At 43.9% G+C, this 20136-nt stretch overlaps 1 protein-coding gene across 2 annotated transcripts; it reads right to left on the bottom strand.

Annotated features, from left to right (window-relative positions):
- Nucleotides 1-1134: 1134 nt before the first annotated feature.
- ppp1r12c (protein phosphatase 1, regulatory subunit 12C) lies at nt 1135-16113 on the bottom strand. Of its 2 annotated transcripts, none has more exons than XM_082535139.1 (20): nt 15745-16113; nt 13835-14009; nt 13612-13742; nt 13161-13279; nt 11919-12078; nt 11634-11778; nt 11475-11549; nt 11316-11389; nt 11096-11208; nt 10938-11002; nt 10391-10521; nt 10225-10312; nt 9859-9976; nt 7455-7573; nt 6772-6815; nt 5308-5344; nt 5008-5121; nt 4625-4675; nt 3739-3789; nt 1135-2320 (listed from the first exon to the last, which is right to left on the bottom strand). In XM_082535139.1, the coding sequence occupies exons 1-20, from the start codon at nt 15933-15935 to the stop codon at nt 2234-2236; spliced, it is 2088 nt and encodes a 695-aa protein (XP_082391265.1). In that variant the 5' UTR covers nt 15936-16113; the 3' UTR covers nt 1135-2233. The 2 variants fall into 2 exon arrangements, with proteins under 2 accessions (XP_082391265.1, XP_082391266.1); XM_082535140.1 differs by having other exon boundaries at nt 5017-5121; nt 15745-16112.
- Between the last annotated feature and the right edge of the window lie 4023 nt (nt 16114-20136).

The following is a 20136-nucleotide window of genomic DNA, read 5'->3' as shown; positions in this document are numbered from 1 at the left end:
GGCCGAGGACAATAGCCTCAGTTTTATCTGATTTTAGAAGCAGAAAATTTGAGGTCATCCGGGTCTTTATGTCTGCAAGAAATTCCTGCAGGTTCAGGTGTTCGGTTTCATTTACTCCTGCTCATCCTGAGCACCCTCTGCTGGACACTAAATGAACTGCAAACAACGGGCTCTCTATCGCCCTCTGGTGGACAAACAGTGTAAGGACCTTTCCATATCAAATAACAGATCCTCGTATTCTCGGGACTTCTTGTCGAGAGGGGACTCTGCAGCTGTGGAACAAAAATGTCGATATTTTATTTTTATTATTATTTTTTCCATCCAATTTTAGTCTAAAGTGCTCAAATCAAAGGCAACTGGACTTCTTTTAGGTTCTTGAAGACATTTCACCTCTCATCTGATGGAGTGTCCCATCCATTTAACCTCTAGTGAGGTTGTAACCTTTGAGCTGATGCTGACACGCCTGAACACGTCAGGACATGTTCATGAGTCTCTGCCCTGCCCTACAATCAGGTGAGTTCTGGTCACGCAGGCAGGTGATGGTTAAAACACTTAGGAATGTATCTCTCTGCTTTTATAGGCCGCTGACAGTTGGTGGTGTAGGCCTCCACCTCTGCTCTGCCATGTTGAACCCACCTCCAAGGTAGAGCCCCCACCCTCATCAGCATTTAAACACTGAAGAAGCCTTTCAGATGAGTGATGAAGCATCTTCAAGCACTTACAGATCGAAAGGGAAACGGTCCCATTTTTAACTTTGTAGGTTAACGTGTAGAAAAACACGTTCCCGAGAGTCTCAGGAATTTCACTGCGTCTTTTAAGTTCAGGCATGAAGTGAGCTGCCTCCTGAACTTCTGTTGTGGTATAATTACACTCACAAGGTCTAATTATCGCTTGAAAACAGGCGCCATGGAGGGGGTGTCTCCTGTAAATCCTTAACTGAGCAATCAGGATGCTTTAGCAGAATTCTAATGATTTATGGGCAAAATCAGATCCACTGGATCCGAGAGCCGTTTAAGAGTTTTGAAATATTATTAAGAAGTTGAGAGTGAAAACTTAAATAAAATGTGGGCCTCAATGTTTTATTCACATGTAATGTGGGATTGCTCTTTATCAACAAAAACAAACAACAGATACTTCAACATTTAAGCCCATACTGTATTTTATACTCAACAGTGTACACTGCCAAAGCAAAATAGAAATATTACTTACAAATGCATATCGAAAGGCACGGCATCAAAATACAATATAACATGCATTTGTTGTGGTTGGTTTTATCTTTAAAATTGAAGTAAACATTCAAAAACTGACCCATCCGGCCTTCCTGTTGGACAACGGCCGTCTGTCACATGGTGAATACTTAGCTGGGGGTGGGGCTTTCACAAGCATCCAGTCAAAAATGGCAAAATAGAACTACGAGTAAAGAACAGTTAAGTTGGAGCATGCGTCCTCCGCCTCCTGAAATACCTGTGTGACAAATATTTTCTGTAAACGTCCCTCTGAACATGAGCTGTGCCTGACGTCCATGATTAGCACCCAAAACTCTCCTGAAGCTGCGACTACACCTTTACATCATGTCCTCAGGACGGCCGGCCCCTGAACATAAATGTTTCACATACATCCAGAGGAGCCGGGAGATGTGCGAATTTGGTCCATCTTCTACAGCAGCCAGCTAAAAACAGAAAGCATCGGCCCAAGACTCGTCCTGAGAAACAACACTGACCGCTTGAGGTTTTCCCCCCAAAAGGACATTAAAAAACAACCGGGGCTGGTTTTTGGCACGTTGACGTTATTTGTGACCACCCCGCACACCTGACTGGCTCTTATGCAAATCTTTCACCCCGTCTAAAAACACACTGAGCTCTCACTGTGCATGGCTTTAAGTCTCTTAATACAAAGTTTCACCAGAGCGAAGCACATTAAAATATTTAATTTCTTTTTTTTTTTAAAAATACAACAATAAAAACTTATTTAAAAAAAAAAAAAATGTGGGAGTGGGAAGCAGGGACATCCTGTCCGTCCACAGGAGGTGAAGTTCAGCTTGGTTTACAGTAGATCTGCCAAAACATAAAAGGCCCAAACACAGACAATAACCCTGAAAATGACGTTACTCCAGTTACTGTTGAAAGTTGTGCAGTGTGTGTCTCTTCCTCGTTTGTGTCGTCCGTGCTGGACAAAAAAATACATCCTGTAATACTTGTTACGTCCATGGAGGTGAATATTTTCTGTCACAGGTTCATCTCGAGAGTTTGCTAATGACTCGAATCAGAGCGGCGTTCTCATCCTTGAGCCTCTGGTTGTCAGCTCGGAGGTCCCCGAGAACCTGCAGACACATCAGGAGACATCGCTTTAGCCTCAACGCTCTTAGAAAGACGAACTCTGCCTTAAAGAGACAAAACACAGCTGGCCTGATGCACTTCCAATCTACAGGGCATTTCACACGTCTACTGTAGAGATTTACAGCTACTGTAAACAGATTTTTGTAGCCCGTCTTAAACCTCCTTTCATTCTTTAATAAAGACTCAGCGAATCATTAGTTTCATTAAGCGGCAATAAGTTGTTACGTTACCTTTTTCTATCCTTCTAAGCTCCTTCTTTCCCTATTGATTTATCCGGCTGGACATCTGGGCTCCTGGATTGTTTACGTGACCATAGAAAAATCTGAATCTGTAATCTGAACCACCACAGCCGTGTCACAGTTCAGGACACGAGGGTCCTCGCGGGTCACATGAGTTCAATCATTACGGGAAACTGTGGAGCTCTGCAGAATTTGCTGAGACTGCACAAACACAAGCTTCGACCTCTGGGCTGAAAACGTACGTGTCGAGGTCACAAAACGCTCACAATAGCCAGCGTTACATCAGGAATAATCACGTTTGCAGCCTGCAATAAAAAAAGGCTTCGGTCTTTACGGATAGGTTCCCTCACCCTCGCCAGCTGGGGTCACCGAACTGAACTTCTCAGACTCGTTTGCGTCTTTTGGAGCATTTTTAATGGGATTATCTAACAAATCACATGTTTGCTGACTGATATCTAGAGTTTTATCAGTGTGCTACTCAGCACTAATTAGCAGGTATCCACGTCTGCCTGTTTCACACACGTGAATGCAGCCCGCCAGCTCCGCCCTGCCACCCAAAACAGGGCGGCTACTTCCATCTTCTGATGTAGGTCATTATAAGAAACGTTTTAGTGGCGACTCCTTCATCCTGCAGAAACGTGTGTGTTATCACATCTGCATTACAAACTGGTCTCACCAGATCTTACAGAGCACAAGAATTCAGCTCCCACCTGCCTACATTACTGACTACACAAGCACGCGTGCCACTCAGTAATGTAGGCAGACGTGACGCATTTTGGGACAAACTTAACTGACTAAAAATACCAGCGTTAGTTTACTGGTTTTATTTTTGTGGGGTTAAAAAAAAAAAAGAAGTTTATTTTGTTTTCATTGAGCTTTTCATTTACTATCCAGTGAACGCCATTTCTCAGAGGCTCACGCCAAACTTCATACAGCCGCACAAACACATCTCAGTCTCAATAAACTGATGTATCGAAGGATTAAAAGCTTCTAGCTTTCTAGAAGCTTCTGAGGTCACGGCGTATGACAGAATAACTGAGCGTGTCACTGCCCACACAGCTCACTGCTTTCGTTTCGATTTGTGTGTCGCAGCCCTAAAGTGGTTCCTATTCTGCTCTCGTTTGTTATCAGTCGGCTTTCAGCTCTGAAGTGAACATCTGTACCTTCAGCTCGTCTTCCAGTTCCCCTGCTTTCCTCTGGAGCTTCAGCTTCTCCTGTGAACAAGAACAGCGGCACATCAAACTGGCTGAAGCAGCCGGAGCAAATGTGTGTGAAACTGAGGTTTCAACCGGGGTTTCACGCACTGCAGAGCCTGCAGAGCTGTTAATGTGCCCCCACACTCTGACCTCATATTTGATCACAACTTCCAAGATAGCTATGAACACAGAAAATACTCAGCCCCCACAGTTTTAACAGGAAATAAAGGCTTAGTTTCATTAGCGTCCCCGTCAGTCACAAATAAGTCTCAAACAACACACTTTAGGAGGGGACAGAAACTGAAAGGTCTCACACTTCAGATGCTTCGGTATCTGAGAACTCAGGAAATGTTCATGTTGACAGAGAAATAAACAGAAAAGGCCGCCAGCATGGAGAGAAGTGAGTGAGTGAGTGGAGAACCTTTCCTGAAGACTCCTTAAAGATATTTTGCAGATGTATCTACAGTTGTCTTGGGTGGCTCGAGACTTTTGCACAGCACCGTAGGTGGCGAGCCTGCATATCTAGACTGACAACATCTAGGAGGCGGATGTGATGTGCCAAGACATGCAGCTTGATGATTTTGTTCCCTGTTGAAAGCTCAAAGCTCTTCTAAAACATTCTGTAAGCACAGACTGGAGGCGCTCTTCCTATTTTATACCTTTTGTGTTTTATTATCCTTTGTTACTGCACCATGTCCACTTTTGTTACGCTCGATTTAATGAATTTATTTTTTTAAGCTTCTGATGGTGTGAATTCTTGAAAAAGATTTTGATCTCAGGGGATTTTCCCAGCTAAAAAAACAAAACAAAAAGCCAACACCAGCCAACCGCAAACAAGCAAAAAACAACTTACATATCTCTCCAGCTCCAGCAGGGCCGGCCGGTCTGTGCTGCTCTCCTGACTCTGCCACACACAGAAATGATGATTTTATTCAGGTGCACGGATGTAATGTGAGAGCTGATGACAAACTAACAAAATAAAATGTTGCTCTTTTAGCTCGATGTTTTACTCTTGGGCTCTAGAATAGCTTTGCATGATTCACAGCTCAAATAATCTTCATCTTATATTCTGGATGTTCCTGTCATTTAGAGCATCGGCGTCTCGCTGTGACTTTGAAGCCTAGTTCTGGTTTCCTCTGCTTACTTTGGCTGACACGATGGCAAAGCCCAGAGAGCACGTCCCTGTTTTTAAATAACACCTCACACGCTGCTTAAATGTCAGAGGCATCAGCAAACCTGCCCAACCTGTCGGAGTCTCTCCAGCTCCACTTTGTTTTGGCTGAGCTGCAGCTCCATCTCCTGCAGCTTCTCCTTCAGAGACACATTCTCCTGCAGCATCTTGAAGTACAGCTGAAGGGAAACACAACACATTAGTGAAGGATTTGCAAGAAAATACAAGTGTGTGTTTGTTTCAGGTGACCAGGTGGAAACAGTTGGTTGAGGTTTCAGTCTGTGGTCCTGGATTTAGTGAGCTACATATCGGTTTCAGCCTTGAGGCTGGTTTTCTGGTGTGTGTGGTGAAGGTCGGCTACGTACCGGTCTATAATCAGATGCATCTGACAGCTGACTCCCACTGCAGAGACACATAAGAGAGATCCCTCCATGATATCAAAACACATCACAAATCGTATGGACCTTGTTCTCTGAATGCAGGAACACAATCGAGTAAATCAGAGGAGAAACCAAAGAAAGAAAGAGGCAAGTCTTAGAAGGTCTGGACTCGTGGATGTAGAGGCAAAGATGGCGCTGCGAAGCAAGAGAAGCAAACCAAAGAGAAGATTCGTGGAAGCGAAGGAGGACAGAGGAGAAGCCAAGTGAACGGACCAGATGATCACTCCAAAAGGGAGCCGCCGAACGAAGGAGGAACGAAGTTTTGCAACACTGCTGCACTCATGATTTGTGCCTTTCAGTGAATTTGTCTGTTTTTAATAAACAGTGCTGGGTGTACGTGACGTGATCGTTTCTCAGGACAAGCCAGACAAGGTTTAAAGACCGCTCCCCTAACAACAGGTTCTATGGCATGTCTGAAATCACTAAAATATGAAGAAAAGCAAACCCCCACAAATAAACAAGCAAAAAAAGAAATTATTTTCCATCTGCTTTTCTACTAAGGCGTGCGTCGGTAACCTTCCCTATCAAAAGAGCCATTTTTGCTCCTCCTACCAAACAACGGGAGGAAAAAAGCAGCGCACACGGTGACGGGCGACCAATCATCAAAAAGGGAAAAGAAGCAGAACCAGCAAAAGTCAGGGGAATAAAATGACAAAAGCAGGAAAATGACAGCTTTGTGTAAAATTTCTAAGATCTGACCTCAATATTTATACGCTCTAATCATTTACTCATATTCAGAGCAAGATGCAGATCAACAAGATTGTATGAACAACAAAAAAAAAGGGTAAAGAAAAGGATGCACATGCACTTCAAATATTAATCTGCTAATTTTAGCGTTCGTTAAAGAGGCAGCGGTGAGGACTTTATTTCAGGTAAGGCTCACTTGACAATCCTGCTGGCTGTGTCACATCACAGTGGCGTAATTTCTTTTATCTCATTTATAATTATTTAGGCGCAGCATCGAGGAATGTGTCACACCGGGCGAATTATTCCCTCCCGCCTCAAACAGGCGTCGCTGTAAAACTACTGAGTCTAGAAAAGATCGTATTCTCTCTGCCTAATCCTCCTCCTAAATGACATCCATCATTTAATCTTGTTCACACTGAACAAATCTGCTCCTGGACGGGTGTGAACGCGTTGTTTGGAGAACCAAAACATTTCAGGATCTCACCAAATCATCAACAATTCAAACCAGCAGAAATGCCAGTTCATAGTCAGAGAATACAGCTCATTACATCTGAAATGCAGACATTTATTTCAGACATCAGGATCAAAAGCGGGAAAAAAATATAGAGATGCATGAAATAAATGTACAGAAAACAAATTATTTCATTCGCACGTGTGTGAAATAAAAGAAATGCATGACACACAAGAATGAATGAGACTCACAGGGTTGTACTGTTGTTATCATCTGGATGAACGTTGTCCTCGTTCTGCAAAACAAGATATTCACAGTTAAGACTTCAACAACCGACTAATATCCATCTTGTTTCATATAAATGAGATTCGAATGCAAACATTCACACATTACAGCAGCAGGATGTTTATTTCTTTTATTAAAAACAGCCTGCTTCCCCGAAGCTGCTGTTTCTGACACAACAGGAAGTAGCCCAGATGTGCTCATGACTCGAGGCAGTTGCCTCATTCGCTCACTGCTCTAAACCCTTATCAGCTCGCCTGGTCGTCGCATTTATCTTGAGCTACCGAGCTGCAGGTTTTCGATGCGCTAATACACGATCTATCGCTATCACACAGTCTCCTCTATTTAAGCGTCTCTGAGCTTTTGTGCTGGAATATCTTGTCTTCAAGACACTCAGGATGGGGCGCACAGTGCCAGGTTATAAAAGTCAACAGGTGGCCGGCCGAAGCGCCACAAAGACCGTGGCGCACACCTGACGATGTGACGTCAAACTCACATGATGTCTACAGTACAGGATCTAAAATGGCTTTGCTCACTGTTTGTTTATGTCTTGAGTTACACAATGACTCATAAGGTTGCCCTCTCACCAACTTCAGTGCTGTGGAAAACAGGAAGGAAGACTGGGAAATTACTTTATCTGCACCGCTCTCACCTCTTCCCCCGGCTTAACGACACCGGTGGAGCGTCTTTCCCTCCTCACTCTCCGTCTGTCCTTTGCTTGCAGACGCTTGTCTCCCTCCGGCTCCTCCTGCTTCACCTGTGGGTCTGTGTCTGAAACACAAGGAGGTCAACAGAAAACGCTCGTGAGGCGTGTGGAGTTCAGGCAGAGGCATCGTAGCGATGCATAAACGTAGATTCGTTTCCAAATGAAACTTGGCGCCATAGCCGCCTTATCTTTGCCTCCTGGCTTCATCTCAGATCACTGCACGTCGAGGCTTGTGAGGAATGAGTTCAGACAACACAAACTGCTGGTTTGGGCTTTGAACTGAATGTTCTTGCAACTTAACTTTAAAAACTGATTTTGCTTCATCATATCAGATGGTGAACTGCACCAAAAACCCCCCACAAAACACGGGTGGAGCGTGCTGAGTGATAAAAGTACGATAAATGGTTTCTACCGCAGCTCAATGAGTTTGAGTATGCAGTAGCCGCCCTATCTACCCATAGAAACACAGCACAAGCAGCACTAGCCTTCGCAGTATGTGAGAAACCATCATTTCCTTTAAGACGCTGCCCTTAAGAGCACTCCACCCAAAAGCTGCCTCATATGTCACTTATATTGTGGGAGTCTTACTGTAAACAGAGGCGATGTAAGACTTCCAGCCACACAAACAGCAAACGCGTATGGTGGGTTTCGCCATGCTCAGGTAGTTTCCAAGTATTTCACTTTGAGTTTTTTAAGGAGTCTTTAAATATTTTAAAGATATTTTAACCAATAAATCAGGACTCAGCGGTGGGACTGCTGAGTCTGGCTGATTTTCCCTGTAACTCGTTGCGTTCGGTGCACCTCTGTGCTGCTTGTTGTCCTAAATGAACTGCTCCCTGGAAACCCTGTAACATATGGTACAAGCTACACCCTCCCACAGGCTCCAACCTGACCCACTGGATGGCCTTTGAAAAATGTGAAAATTGAAAATAATGACACAAATGTTAGACTGACTGTATTTTTGCCATTACTTTTATTAACTAGTGTTATTATTAAATTAAACTGAGAAGCTCCTGCTGTTTCGTTGTTGTTTGTCTTTCCAGTGAATGGGTCCGTGGGTACAAACAAACAAACGTTTTCTGTTAGTTAAAACTATTTTTTTGTGTTGGTTTTATTGTAAACAGGATAGTCTGAGTGTTGAGACTTTTTCCTGCAACCTTTAGCACACAGTGCCCACGCTGATGCGCTTCTTTTATTTCCTGCAACACCATTTCTTTATAATGTGTATAAACTGAAATGCATTTTTGCAAATCGCATTTATTTTTCTTAAGCAATTAAATGTGTAACTAAACCTGTTAACACTAAAAGAAGACGACACAAGTTGCAGATGTTTGTATACAGTGGCTTTACTGGTATGACCTACTTAAGCTCAAACTAGGGTCATACGTGGCCTGCGGTCTAAAATTAGTTTTACACCCCTAACCGAACAGTCGTAGCTGGACTTCTGACCTGATTTTCAGTTTTTCTCAGACTCATATTCATCTTTGACTACAGACTGCATATTAAAGATGGACACAGCCACCGTGATGTCACAGTTGTGAAGTCGCGAGCCTGGCATTTTGAATCTGGGTGTGATCATGGCGACATATATCTGACCGTGCCGTACATGCAGGTGCAGAGAACAGACATCCTACTCCAGAATCCGAGCTATCGGTTGCTTCACCTGCATAACACGCATACCTGAATGTTTAAACAATCCTGAGGAGGGACGCCGGCAGGAAAGCAGCAGTTGGAAAAAGACTAATGCTGAAAAGTCAGCAAGATTCTTACATTTGAAGTGACAAGTTAACAGCTGTTCTTACACTTTGGGTATTAAATATTCATATGATGATTCTACGTTTAAGTTTTAAAAGTTAACTGATCTGACAGATTAGATGCAATGACTGTATCTGCTGAAAAAGAGGAAGCGAAAGCACTGCCAGAAATATTCAGACAGGACGAGCAGACACAAGTCGGACTCACTAAGAAACTTGTGACTGACCCAATAAAGTCGTCTATGTTAAAGTTTACAGAAGTCAAGTGATAAATGGTTTCATGTTCCCCATACGCTTTCATACAACGTGGCTTCTTTTTACAACCAAATGAGGCGCCCCCTGTTGGCGATTCGTAAAAACACAGGATTAAGTCACGTCCCCTTTCAGGCTGTATACACACCAGCTCCCTCGGTTTTAACAGAACTTGGAAGATAATTCTGACATTGCTGATCGCAGATGTGCCGCACTTCTTTGGTTTAATTCCTTTTTAAACTTTGGTGCTACACAGACACACAACAATAACTTTTATAGTGAAAATTATGAAATTCTTCTGAATTTATCCAGTTTTTGGGTTCTTAGCTGTCTGTGTCACTCACCTCTTTCTGCAGTCGTGATGGTGACGAGGGGGCTGACCGGCTGGATGGTTCGAGGTGAAGAATCGCCAGATTTAGCCACACACTTCTCAGCTTCTTTGAGGTCCGTTAGAGTCACACCCTGCATGCACAGAGCACAAACAAAACCGCCAAGAGGAATTAAAAACATTGCAGTACACTGCTGCTAACTCAGCACTGGTGCAGCAGTGTGATGCTCTTAAAATCATCCTAGTAAATTATTCACTCTTCCCCAAACTGTGTTCAAATGTTTAATTATCACGGGCGTCTGCACGCTTTTTACAGGGACTGTTAACAAAAAAATAACAAAAAACTGAATAGCATGTACTGAATCTGGATAAGAAGTATTACCTGTGTGGGGCGGCGAGTCTGCCGCAACAGCTTAGAGCGAGCTTTCCTCTGAGACTCGGACTCTTCGTCTCTCGCTGGGGCCTGGAATCTAAACACACAAACGACTTCCCTCATCAGACACTTTTCAAAGCATTTTCACTGTTAGTAAAGTGTTTGTTTCTCTTACTTGCGCCTGTCAGCGTTGGGAGCGTTGGGACTATCTGCGGCAGCGTCCTTCGTCTGAGGGGTGGGTTGTACTCTGGCAGTGCGGCTCGCCTTGTCCTGCTCCTTCTCCTCCTCTTGTTTATTTGTTGGTGTCTGGATCACATAGGAGAGAAGAAAAAAGGACAACGGATTATATGTCACCATTTCAGAATCAGATTTATGACCCGAGTGAAAAAATAAAAAACGCTAATATCAGCATGTGTTGAAATGTATTCTTTGTTTTTTTACTTGGCATGCTTATCCTTCATTGGGGGGGGGGACCCAGCCTCAGGTATGAATCAGAGAAACTGCATTCTTTTGCACTCCAGCCTTGCATGCTGCTGCTTGCTCAGCACAAGCTTCAGCTTTGAATAAGTAGTTTCAATAAACTAGTTTTGGGCTCATTTAAAAGCAGTAGCACAACTCTTTACTGCAACATGTTTTATCATATCTGATCACATGCGCTACACACCATTACCTAACACCTGCTGAAAATGAAACATCCTGTAAGATAAACTCTGATTTTTTACCTTGTCGGCCGGAGTGACAGCAGACGTCGCACTCTCTGTATCGGGACTGGAGACAGTTGAGCTTTCTGCACAAAAACAGGAATCGGCATCATTCACTACAATCAGCACACTGATGCTGATTTACAGAGCATGCAGTACTCATGACCAGGGAGGTTTACCGGGGCTGCTCTCTTTCTCCTCGCTCAGGTCCAAGCCTCCTGAAATGCCCCGCTCCTTAGACTGGTCTTGTAAAGTCATCTTTTCTCTGCTGCTCATCCTGCACACCGAGCTCCTGCAGGTACAATAAGGGAGACACAAGTCACGTGGCAATTTGTAACTTTTGCTTTGAAACGAAAGAATTTTTATTTAATTCTGGATAAGAAACAGATGATTATTAACCTCCGCCGCTTGTTTTGTGCATTCGTAGCGTTGGACCCCGGTTGCCTGTCCAATACTGACCTCTCATTAAGCCACTATGAAAGAAAAAGAGAGGCACAATCAAGAAACCCAAACTACCAGATTACATAAATGCACAATATGAGGTAAAGACAAACTTACATTGGCTTGTTTTTGAGATAATTCCTCCAGGAGCTCTGAAACGCTTTCATCAGCAACATCAAATGGGGTCTGACCCTAAAAGTATTCAAGCAAACTGTTAAAGAGGCTGACTAGATGAATTTGATGCAGGAAGATAAGTTTTCTTTATCCGGGACTCACCCCTTTGCTGCGAGCTTCCATATTGCACAGCTGTTCAGCCAGGATGCGACAGGCCTCCCCCTGACCCCAGTGAGCTGCAGCATGGAGGGGTGTCCAGCCATCAAAGTCCACAGCTGACACATCCAGCCCGCACTGACAGAGTATCCTGGAACAGCAAAGGAAGATATAAAGTCAAACTACTGAATAGAAGAAGAGCACAGTCCAGACAAACACCTACCCTCACTTAAAATCTGATTTTAAGCTTAATGTCAAAGATCTACAACACAATAAGTCAGAAATGTTTACTTCAGGGCCTCGAGGTAGCCTTTGGCTGCAGCCACGTGCAGCGGGGTGGCTCCAGTCTTTGGGTGTCGCACGTCAGCAGGCAGGCCCTCAGTCAGCCACGTGCGGGCGTCTGCCATGATTTGCTCCTCCTCCCGACGTTTAGCTGACTCCACGTCCACACCTGAACAAACACACAATGTCAAATTAACGTGTTTCCTGTTTTTTTAATGAATTTCTGTCTAAAGATTGGAGGACTTGTCATCCTAGCGTCTTAGCTCTAAAGCTAAATCCTCAAGTGTCCAGCCTATAACTTTGAAATTAAGTCCCATTACCATCTAGGATGAACGCCATCCGCATACACGCATCACACACATGTACAAAAAAGGCAACCACCGAGAAACAAAGTTTCCAGTTTTTTCACATTTTAGCCAGCACCACTAACAGAAACATGTATGGGCCATAACTGGGCCAAGTCAAGTTTGAATGCAGTTGCAGCTGTTAAAGTTCCATTGATGAGAAATAAGTTGATTAAAGTTTCAGACACACAAACATACAAGTCACCCTCCAATAAAAAGCACAAATCATAACCATTCAACTTTGTCCTTTAAAAGCTGCCACTTTGTACTGTGAAACTCAGCTTCCTGCTACATGCGGAGCTCTCCCAGGAAAGAAACATCACTGGATCTCCTCCGCTTTGCTGAATAAAAACATTTTAACTTTAGCTTCACTTTGCGGAGCCGAATTTGGTGACTGGGGAAGATGGAGCGTGATGAAAATCATGCTCAGCACTGCACTTCAGATCTTTTGTGGGAAATGTTCTCCCTCTGAGAGTTTCAGAAGAACTAATGCTGTAAGTGTGATAGTAGTGGATGAATTAATAATGTCAGGAGAGCTTAATTGATGAAAATGCTTCTGGTTGCGCTCCTGACCTGATACACTGACTTATTTTTTCTGAAGACCCCTGTTTGGTCACTGGATTGTAGCTGCAGAAACAACATCTGTGACCAGCAACATTCCTTAACATGAAGATGAGGTCACCTCCAGCCCGTTGATGGAGATGACCTTAGTTGTCAACATGGTGCTACTCAGTACATAAACTGTCACAAAATGTATGCCACGCAAAATCCTGATCACAAAGCTCACTAATGGCACCTGCTGCATGCACATGACCGTGTCTCACACCGTTTGGATGCAAAAGGAACAGCTCCAGAACTTTGATTGCACAAAGAAACGCCTTCCAACTACACACAGAAAAAGCCTTACCGTGTCTCCGAGTGTAACTCTGAAGTAGGGACTCAGTGGTTTCATCCAGAGCAATGTCCGCAGGAACATCACCATCACAGTTCACAGCAGTGAGAGAAGCACCTTCCTGCAGGAGGAACCTGACAAAACAAACATGGAGGTAGAGACGATTCATTTAACCTCAGAAGGCAAACACAATGACCTTTAAACAGACGACTTCTGGTCATGTTATCGGTGTTTGTGGCGCATGCACATTGGAACAAAACACTTAGTCACTGAAATGACACTGAAATGATAAAATGGAAAAAAGTTTTCTTTCTCTAAATGTGAGCTGTGTGTGTGCTGGCACAACCCACTCATGCTTCATCCGCCAAACATGATAACAATGTTTGTATTGTTGACTGCAGAAAGACTGGCACTGAAGCTACACACACACAGAAGCAAAGCTGCTGTGTTCTGCTATTGTACACACTCTGTGATGTCAGCGTGGCCGCAGGAGGCAGCAACATGTAGCGCCGTCCATCCCTCATTGTCAACCTGGTTCACACTGGCACCCAGCTCCAAAAGGAAGGTCACAATTTCTATGCTGCCGTCTATGCAGGCCTGTGTCAGAGGAGAGGAAAAAAAAAAATTACGAAACTGCACAATTTTTTATTCACGAGCCAATAAAACCTCAGGGGGAGAAACTGCTTCACCTGGTGTAGAGCAGTGATCCCGTCTGCATTGGAGCAGTTAATAATTGCTGCTGTATCCTCGCCATTCCTTCTTTTAGTCTGTTTGGCCTCCTCCAAAATCACCTTGGCCTCCTCCGTGTCTCCGCTGGCACAGGCTGCGAGAAACTCAGCAGCAATATCAAATTTCACCTTTTTCCTGAAAACAGAGGAGACAGGCAGCTGCATGAATTCACTATTCAGCTCTTATACACACCATACAGACCAAACTCACAATGAAATACACGCTGTAAGGGAAACTATGATCGTTTCAAGTAAACCGAAATGTGTAGGTGCAAACCGAAAAATGAAAGTTTTGATGTAGAACTGAATGAATGTAACTGAACACTGCAACAAAAGAGACCTCAACAACTGAGCTAGGTGGTGTAAACGCAGTGCACTGATCAACAGAAGGACACCACCTGTGTGAAACAAAATGTAGTGGGTGTTGATTGTACCGAGCTTTCTCATCAGGCCAAAATAAACTGTAAACTGTGCTGCTACTGTTATGGATTTGTGACTGGCTATATAAGCCATACGCAGCAACTTAAAACTGATGGCTTGTTGGGCCGATGCAGCTGGGAGTTTTTGATTTTTTACAATTTTACGATCTACAAGAACTAAAAGAGTTGATTGAATGACAAGGTATGTCATAATAAATGTGCGGAAGGGGCGAATATAGTGAAATTCTCACAGTGACGCATCTATAAAAATTTACAACCAAACCCAACTGAATACAAGTCCGTTGTATACTTTCAGGACCCACGCAAACTCTGACAGACCCTACAACTTATCCCTCACATCCTTGTAAGACTAACAGAGAAATACCCACTGAAAAACTTCCACAAGATTTCTTGGGGACTATTTTCAGGTGCGTATGAATAAAGTTATTGTCTGTATAGGCTTTTAGTCATCCAGATCAGGGTCATCTAAGGAGCTTGGAAAGAAAAGCGACTGGACTTCTTAAAGTTTCTTGAGAATGTTTCATCTCTCATCCGACAAGTGTCTTCAGTACTACAACACACAGCTGTAGGTCAAAACTGTGACACCTGATGGAGAGAAATAATCCTTTCTGATCTTGCATCACCGCTAAATCATTAATGGGAAACGCTGCAACTTGGGATGTGTTTCGTCTTACTACTTTATTTAATCTACGGTCTCGGTTATGTATTGCGGTATATCACAGATCTAATAATGTTTTATCAGAAACATTGTAACTAAACATCCCCCCCGCCAAATTTTTGATCCTTTTTTTCCAGGATCTTTTGACAATGGCAACACATTTGTATTATATCAGCCTCAATTTGTTAAACAAATGTGCCTTCAATAAACTGGCAAAGGCCTTTTTGTGTCTGTCATCATAAATACTGACCTTTGTTTCCATCGTCAATATTCATAATGTTGCATCATCTCAGACGGACAACTAGGCAATAACTACTCAAATACTATGATTAGCATTAGGCTCTTTAACTTGAAACTGGCTCATTAAAGGTCGTCTGGATAAAAACAACCACTGCAAATCGTATAAGTTATAGCAGGCTGGAAAACAACGAAAGGAATTATGATATATGCGCTTTAAAATAGGAGATTTTAGACCATCTCAGACCAGCAGTGGTGGGACTGATGGAAATAAAAACCTTCACCTAAGACACTTGGCTAGCTAGCTACCGCTCACAGCAAATTCCGGCCTCTGAAAGTATGCATGGCAACAAATAAACATTAAAATGTTAAATAAAGGACTGTAGAGCGGGCGTGTTTTCTGCTGTGGTGTGATTCTATTATCGAGCCCATCTACAGCCCAAACCCCCGCACAGCATTCCTCCCTCAGCCTATCGTCAGATGTTGGAGCTAAGCTAGCAGGCTGTTAGCCGGTTTGACAGGAGATGTTTCCTGACCGTCGCCTCTCGTCTCCTCCCCCAGATAGCGGCTGGTCCTTCGGCGGGTCGTCGAGCTCGGCCTCGGGCTCCCCTCCTCCGTTCCCGGCATCGCCCCGCCGCCTCAGCCTGGGCACATCTGAGGCTCTGTCGGTGGAGGAGCCGGCCCAGCGCTTCAGCTGCTCCCGCCGCTTGGTCCTCGCGTCTCCCATTTATGCGTCCGCGGAGGACCGTGTTTTTAAAAATAAAACACACACAGAGGCAGCAGCGGCGGACACTCCCTCCATGTGTATGCTTTCACTTCCTGGTTCTCTAGCTCCGGGCTCCGTTCTGCGTAGTAGAATGAGCCTTGGCTCGTGCCCGCGGGCACAAGGAGCGCGCAGAGCTGTGCAGGCCTGCCCCCGTGACGTCACCACCGCTGGTTTCGTTTGCAGCAGGCCCTGGAAAGGAAATACAGAAATAGTTTAATGCTTGGGTACTGTGCAAAGCTGCTGCTGAACTCCCTGACATTGTGGTTTCTCATAGTCCGTTTTAGCCTAATGCTTACTTAATAGTGAGAGGACAAATACTAGAAGCGCTAGAAACACTATGCATGTCACAATTCACACCATCTCAGTTCTATTTAAAAAGCACCAGTTTGTAAAAACCCACCTCAAAACACTCTTTCCAGCACTGTTAGGACCCAATCAGCCATCCCCTATGAGCAAGCACTCTGTGATGATCGGAAGGAAAAAGTCTCTTTTAACAGGAAGAGGCCTTTTGTATAACCAGGCTCAAAAAGGAGTTCATAGAGACAAAAACACAAGAACAAAATACAGAAATTACATACAAACACAGAGGAAGTAAAAAGAGGTGAGTGGAGAAGAAATAGAAATCTTGGCTAGCCCCCCCAACTATGAGCTTTATGTAAAGATTTAAGCCTGATTTTAAATTAGAGAGGCCCTGAATTCAAACCGGGACCACAGTAGAGGGGTCTGATAGCTGAAGGCTCTGCATTTTACGCTCTCTACTTTTAGAAACTCTAGAAACCAGAAGTAAGCCTACACTTTGAAAAGCGAAGGCAAGGCAAGTTTATTTATATAGCACAATTCAACAACAAGGTGATTCAAAGTGCTTTACAGAGACATTAAAAAACAAAAACAAATAAAAAGCATGATTTAAAATTGATTAAAAAAACAGTAGATAAAACCAGAACAGTAGATAAAATCAGTAGTTAAAATGTAAGTTTTGAAATTTAAACTTAAAAGTGTGGATTTGGTGTTTTATTCAAATACAGCTGAGAACAGGTGAGTCTTCGCCTGGATTTAAATAAACTGAGTGTTTCAGCTGATCTGAGGCTTTCTGGGATTTTGTTCCAGATATATGGAGCATAAAAGCTGAATGCAGCTTCTCCGTGTCTGGTTCTGACTCTGGGAACTGATAAAAAACCGCATCCAGATGACCTGAGGGATCTGGAAGGTTCATACTGGGTCAGGAGTATTGTATTTTGTGTATTTTGTATTATGTATTTTGGTCCTAAACCATTCAGAGCTTTATAGGCCAGCATCAGAACTTTAAAGTCTATCCTCTGACGGACAGGCAGCCAGTGTAAAGACCTCAGAGCTGGACTGATGTGGTCGACTTTTTTGGTCTTAGTGAGGACTCGAGCAGCAGATGTCTGACTGATTTTTTAGGCAGACCTGTAAAGATGCTGTTACAGTAATCAAGCCTACTAAAGATGAATGCATGGACTAGTTTTTCCAGGTCCTGTTGAGACATCAGATCTTTTATCCTTGATATATTCTTGAGGTGATAGTAAGCTGACTTTGTTATTGTCTTAATGTGTTTTTCTAAGTTTAGGTCTGCATCCGTCACTACACCCAAATTTCTCGCCTGGTTTGTGGTTTTTAGATGTATAGATTGAAGTTCTCTGGTGACCTGTAATCGTTTTTCTTTGGCGCCAAAGACTATTACCTCAGTTTTGTTTTTGTTTAGTTGGAGAAAATTGTGGCACAACCAGTCATTAATTTCCTCAATGCATTTACCAAGAGCCTGTACAGGGCCTTGGTCTCCTGGTGACATTGTGATATATATTTGTGTGTCATCTGCATAGCTGTGATAGTTTATTTTGTTGTTCTTTATAATCTGTGCCAGTGGGAGCATGTAAATGTTAAACAGAGGGGGTCCCAAGATGGAACCTTGGGGAACTCCACATGTGATACTTGTCTGCTCAGATGTGAAGTTACCTATTGATACAAAGTATTTCCTGTTTTTTAAGTATGTTTTGAACCAGTTTAGTACAGTTCCTGAAAGACCTGTCCAGTTCTCCAGTCGTTTGAGTAATATGTTGTGGTCAACTGTATCAAATGTTGCACTGAGATGCAGTAAAACTAAGACTGACATTTTTCCACTGTCTGTATTCAGACATATGTCATTAAACACTTTGGTCAGAGCAGTTTCAGTGCTGTGATTCTGTCTAAAACCTGACTGGAAGGCATCATAGCAGTTATTCTGTTTTAAGAAATAATTGAGCTGTTGAGAAACTGCTTTTTCAATGATCTTACTTAACGACTTTTACTGCCGTTTTGACGAGCCATCGGGCAGCCTTCACACCTCCAACGGCCCCAACAATAGAGACACTTTGGACACTCATTCCCCCACCTCTCCCCCCTCCATAGAGCCATCACCACCGTCAAACACTTCACCTACAACACCCCCCTCCTCACCCCACACAAAAGAGGATTTCACACCACCTCCTCCCACCACAACTCTTCATATTCATGAAGCAGGTGTGAGGAAGCAGACGGTGTGTCTCCTGCCACCCTCAGACACTGTGCAAATGAGCTGGCCCCAGTGTTTTCTGGCATTTTCAACTCCTCACTGCAGGCATGTCATGTGCCTGCCTGCTTCAAGTCCTCTACCATAATCCCTGTCCCCAAGAAACCTAGGATCACTGGACTAAATGACTACAGACCCGTGGCTCTGACATCTGTGGTCATGAAGTCATTTGAGCGCCTGGTTCTCTCCTATCTCAAGACCCTCACGGCCCCCCTCCTGGACCCCCTGCAGTTTGCATACAGAGCCAACAGGTCTGTAGATGACGCCATCAACATGGCCCTACACTTCATCCTGCAGCATCTGGACTCCCCAGGAACCTACGCCAGGATCCTGTTTGTGGACTTCAGCTCTGCCTTCAACACCATCCTTCCAGACCATCTCCGAGGCAAGCTTTCCCAGATGAATGTGCCTGATCCCATCTGCCGGTGGATCACTGACTTCCTGACGGACAGGAAGCAGCACGTGAGGCTGGGAAAGAATGTCTCGGACTCCCGGACCATCAGCACCGGCTCCCCTCAGGGCTGTGTTCTTTCTCCTCTGCTCTTCTGTAATATATTTACATATCTATATTATTGCTAATATTTATTGTAATATATCTATATCACTAAAGCACTTCTGGATGGATGCAAACTGCATTTCGTTGCCCTGTACCTGTGCATGTGCAATGACAATAAAGTTGAATTCTATTCTATTCTCCCTGTATACCAACTGCTGCACCTCCACCCACCAGTCTGTCAAGCTAATCAAGTTTGCAGATGACACCACCGTTATTGGACTCATCTCGGACGGGGACGAGTCTGCCTACAGGAGGGAGGTTGAACGTCTGGTGTCCTGGTGCAGCCACAACAACCTGGTGCTGAATGCCCAGAAGACAGTGGAGATTATTGTGGACTTCAGGAAGCACACAGCCCCACTCCCCCCCATCATCCTGACTGACACCCCCATCACCTCTGTGGACTCATTCCGCTTCCTGGGTACCACCATCACCCAGGACCTGAAGTGGGAGCCCACCATCATTCCATGTTTGGCACTGATCACCACCTGCACTCATGTATATATCTATCTACTTAGCACTTTTAATTCTTATTCTTATTTTTATTTTCATGTGTATTTAAGCGTTATATGACAGTATGTTTGCACTGAAGCACCGCAGCAATTTCCTAATGTTGTAAACCTGCTCAACATTTGGCAATAAAACCCTTTCTGATTCTGATTCTGATTCATTTAGATGGATGGTTGTCCGATATAGATCCAGGGTCCTTTGATAGTGGAGCAAATTTGTTCTGCAGTTTGACATTCAGTTGTTTTGGAGGTTTGTTGTTAACCTTCCTATTCACGGTTGTCCAGTCCTGTTTCCTCCTGTATACAGGGTAGAAGAGCTTCTCTGTCTCGTAGGAAGTGAAGGCCAGCCGGTTTCAGAGATTTCAGCTCGCTGTGCCCTGCCTGTGATACGTCCTCCCCCTACCAGGAGACATGATTTATGTCTTGGTTTTGCACCAAGACAGTCCAAGGGGGGATTATCGCTTGAGGATTTATTATAATGCACAGAGTCTACTTTCTTGGTCATGTTATATGTGCTCCTTAGCTGTGTACTAG

Source organism: Aulonocara stuartgranti (genome assembly GCF_965226115.1).
Source record: "Aulonocara stuartgranti genome assembly, chromosome: 6".
In the NCBI taxonomy this organism is placed as follows: Eukaryota; Metazoa; Chordata; class Actinopteri; order Cichliformes; family Cichlidae; genus Aulonocara; species Aulonocara stuartgranti.
Note: the sequence above shows the minus strand (reverse complement) of the source record. Positions and strands in the feature narration are given on the sequence as shown.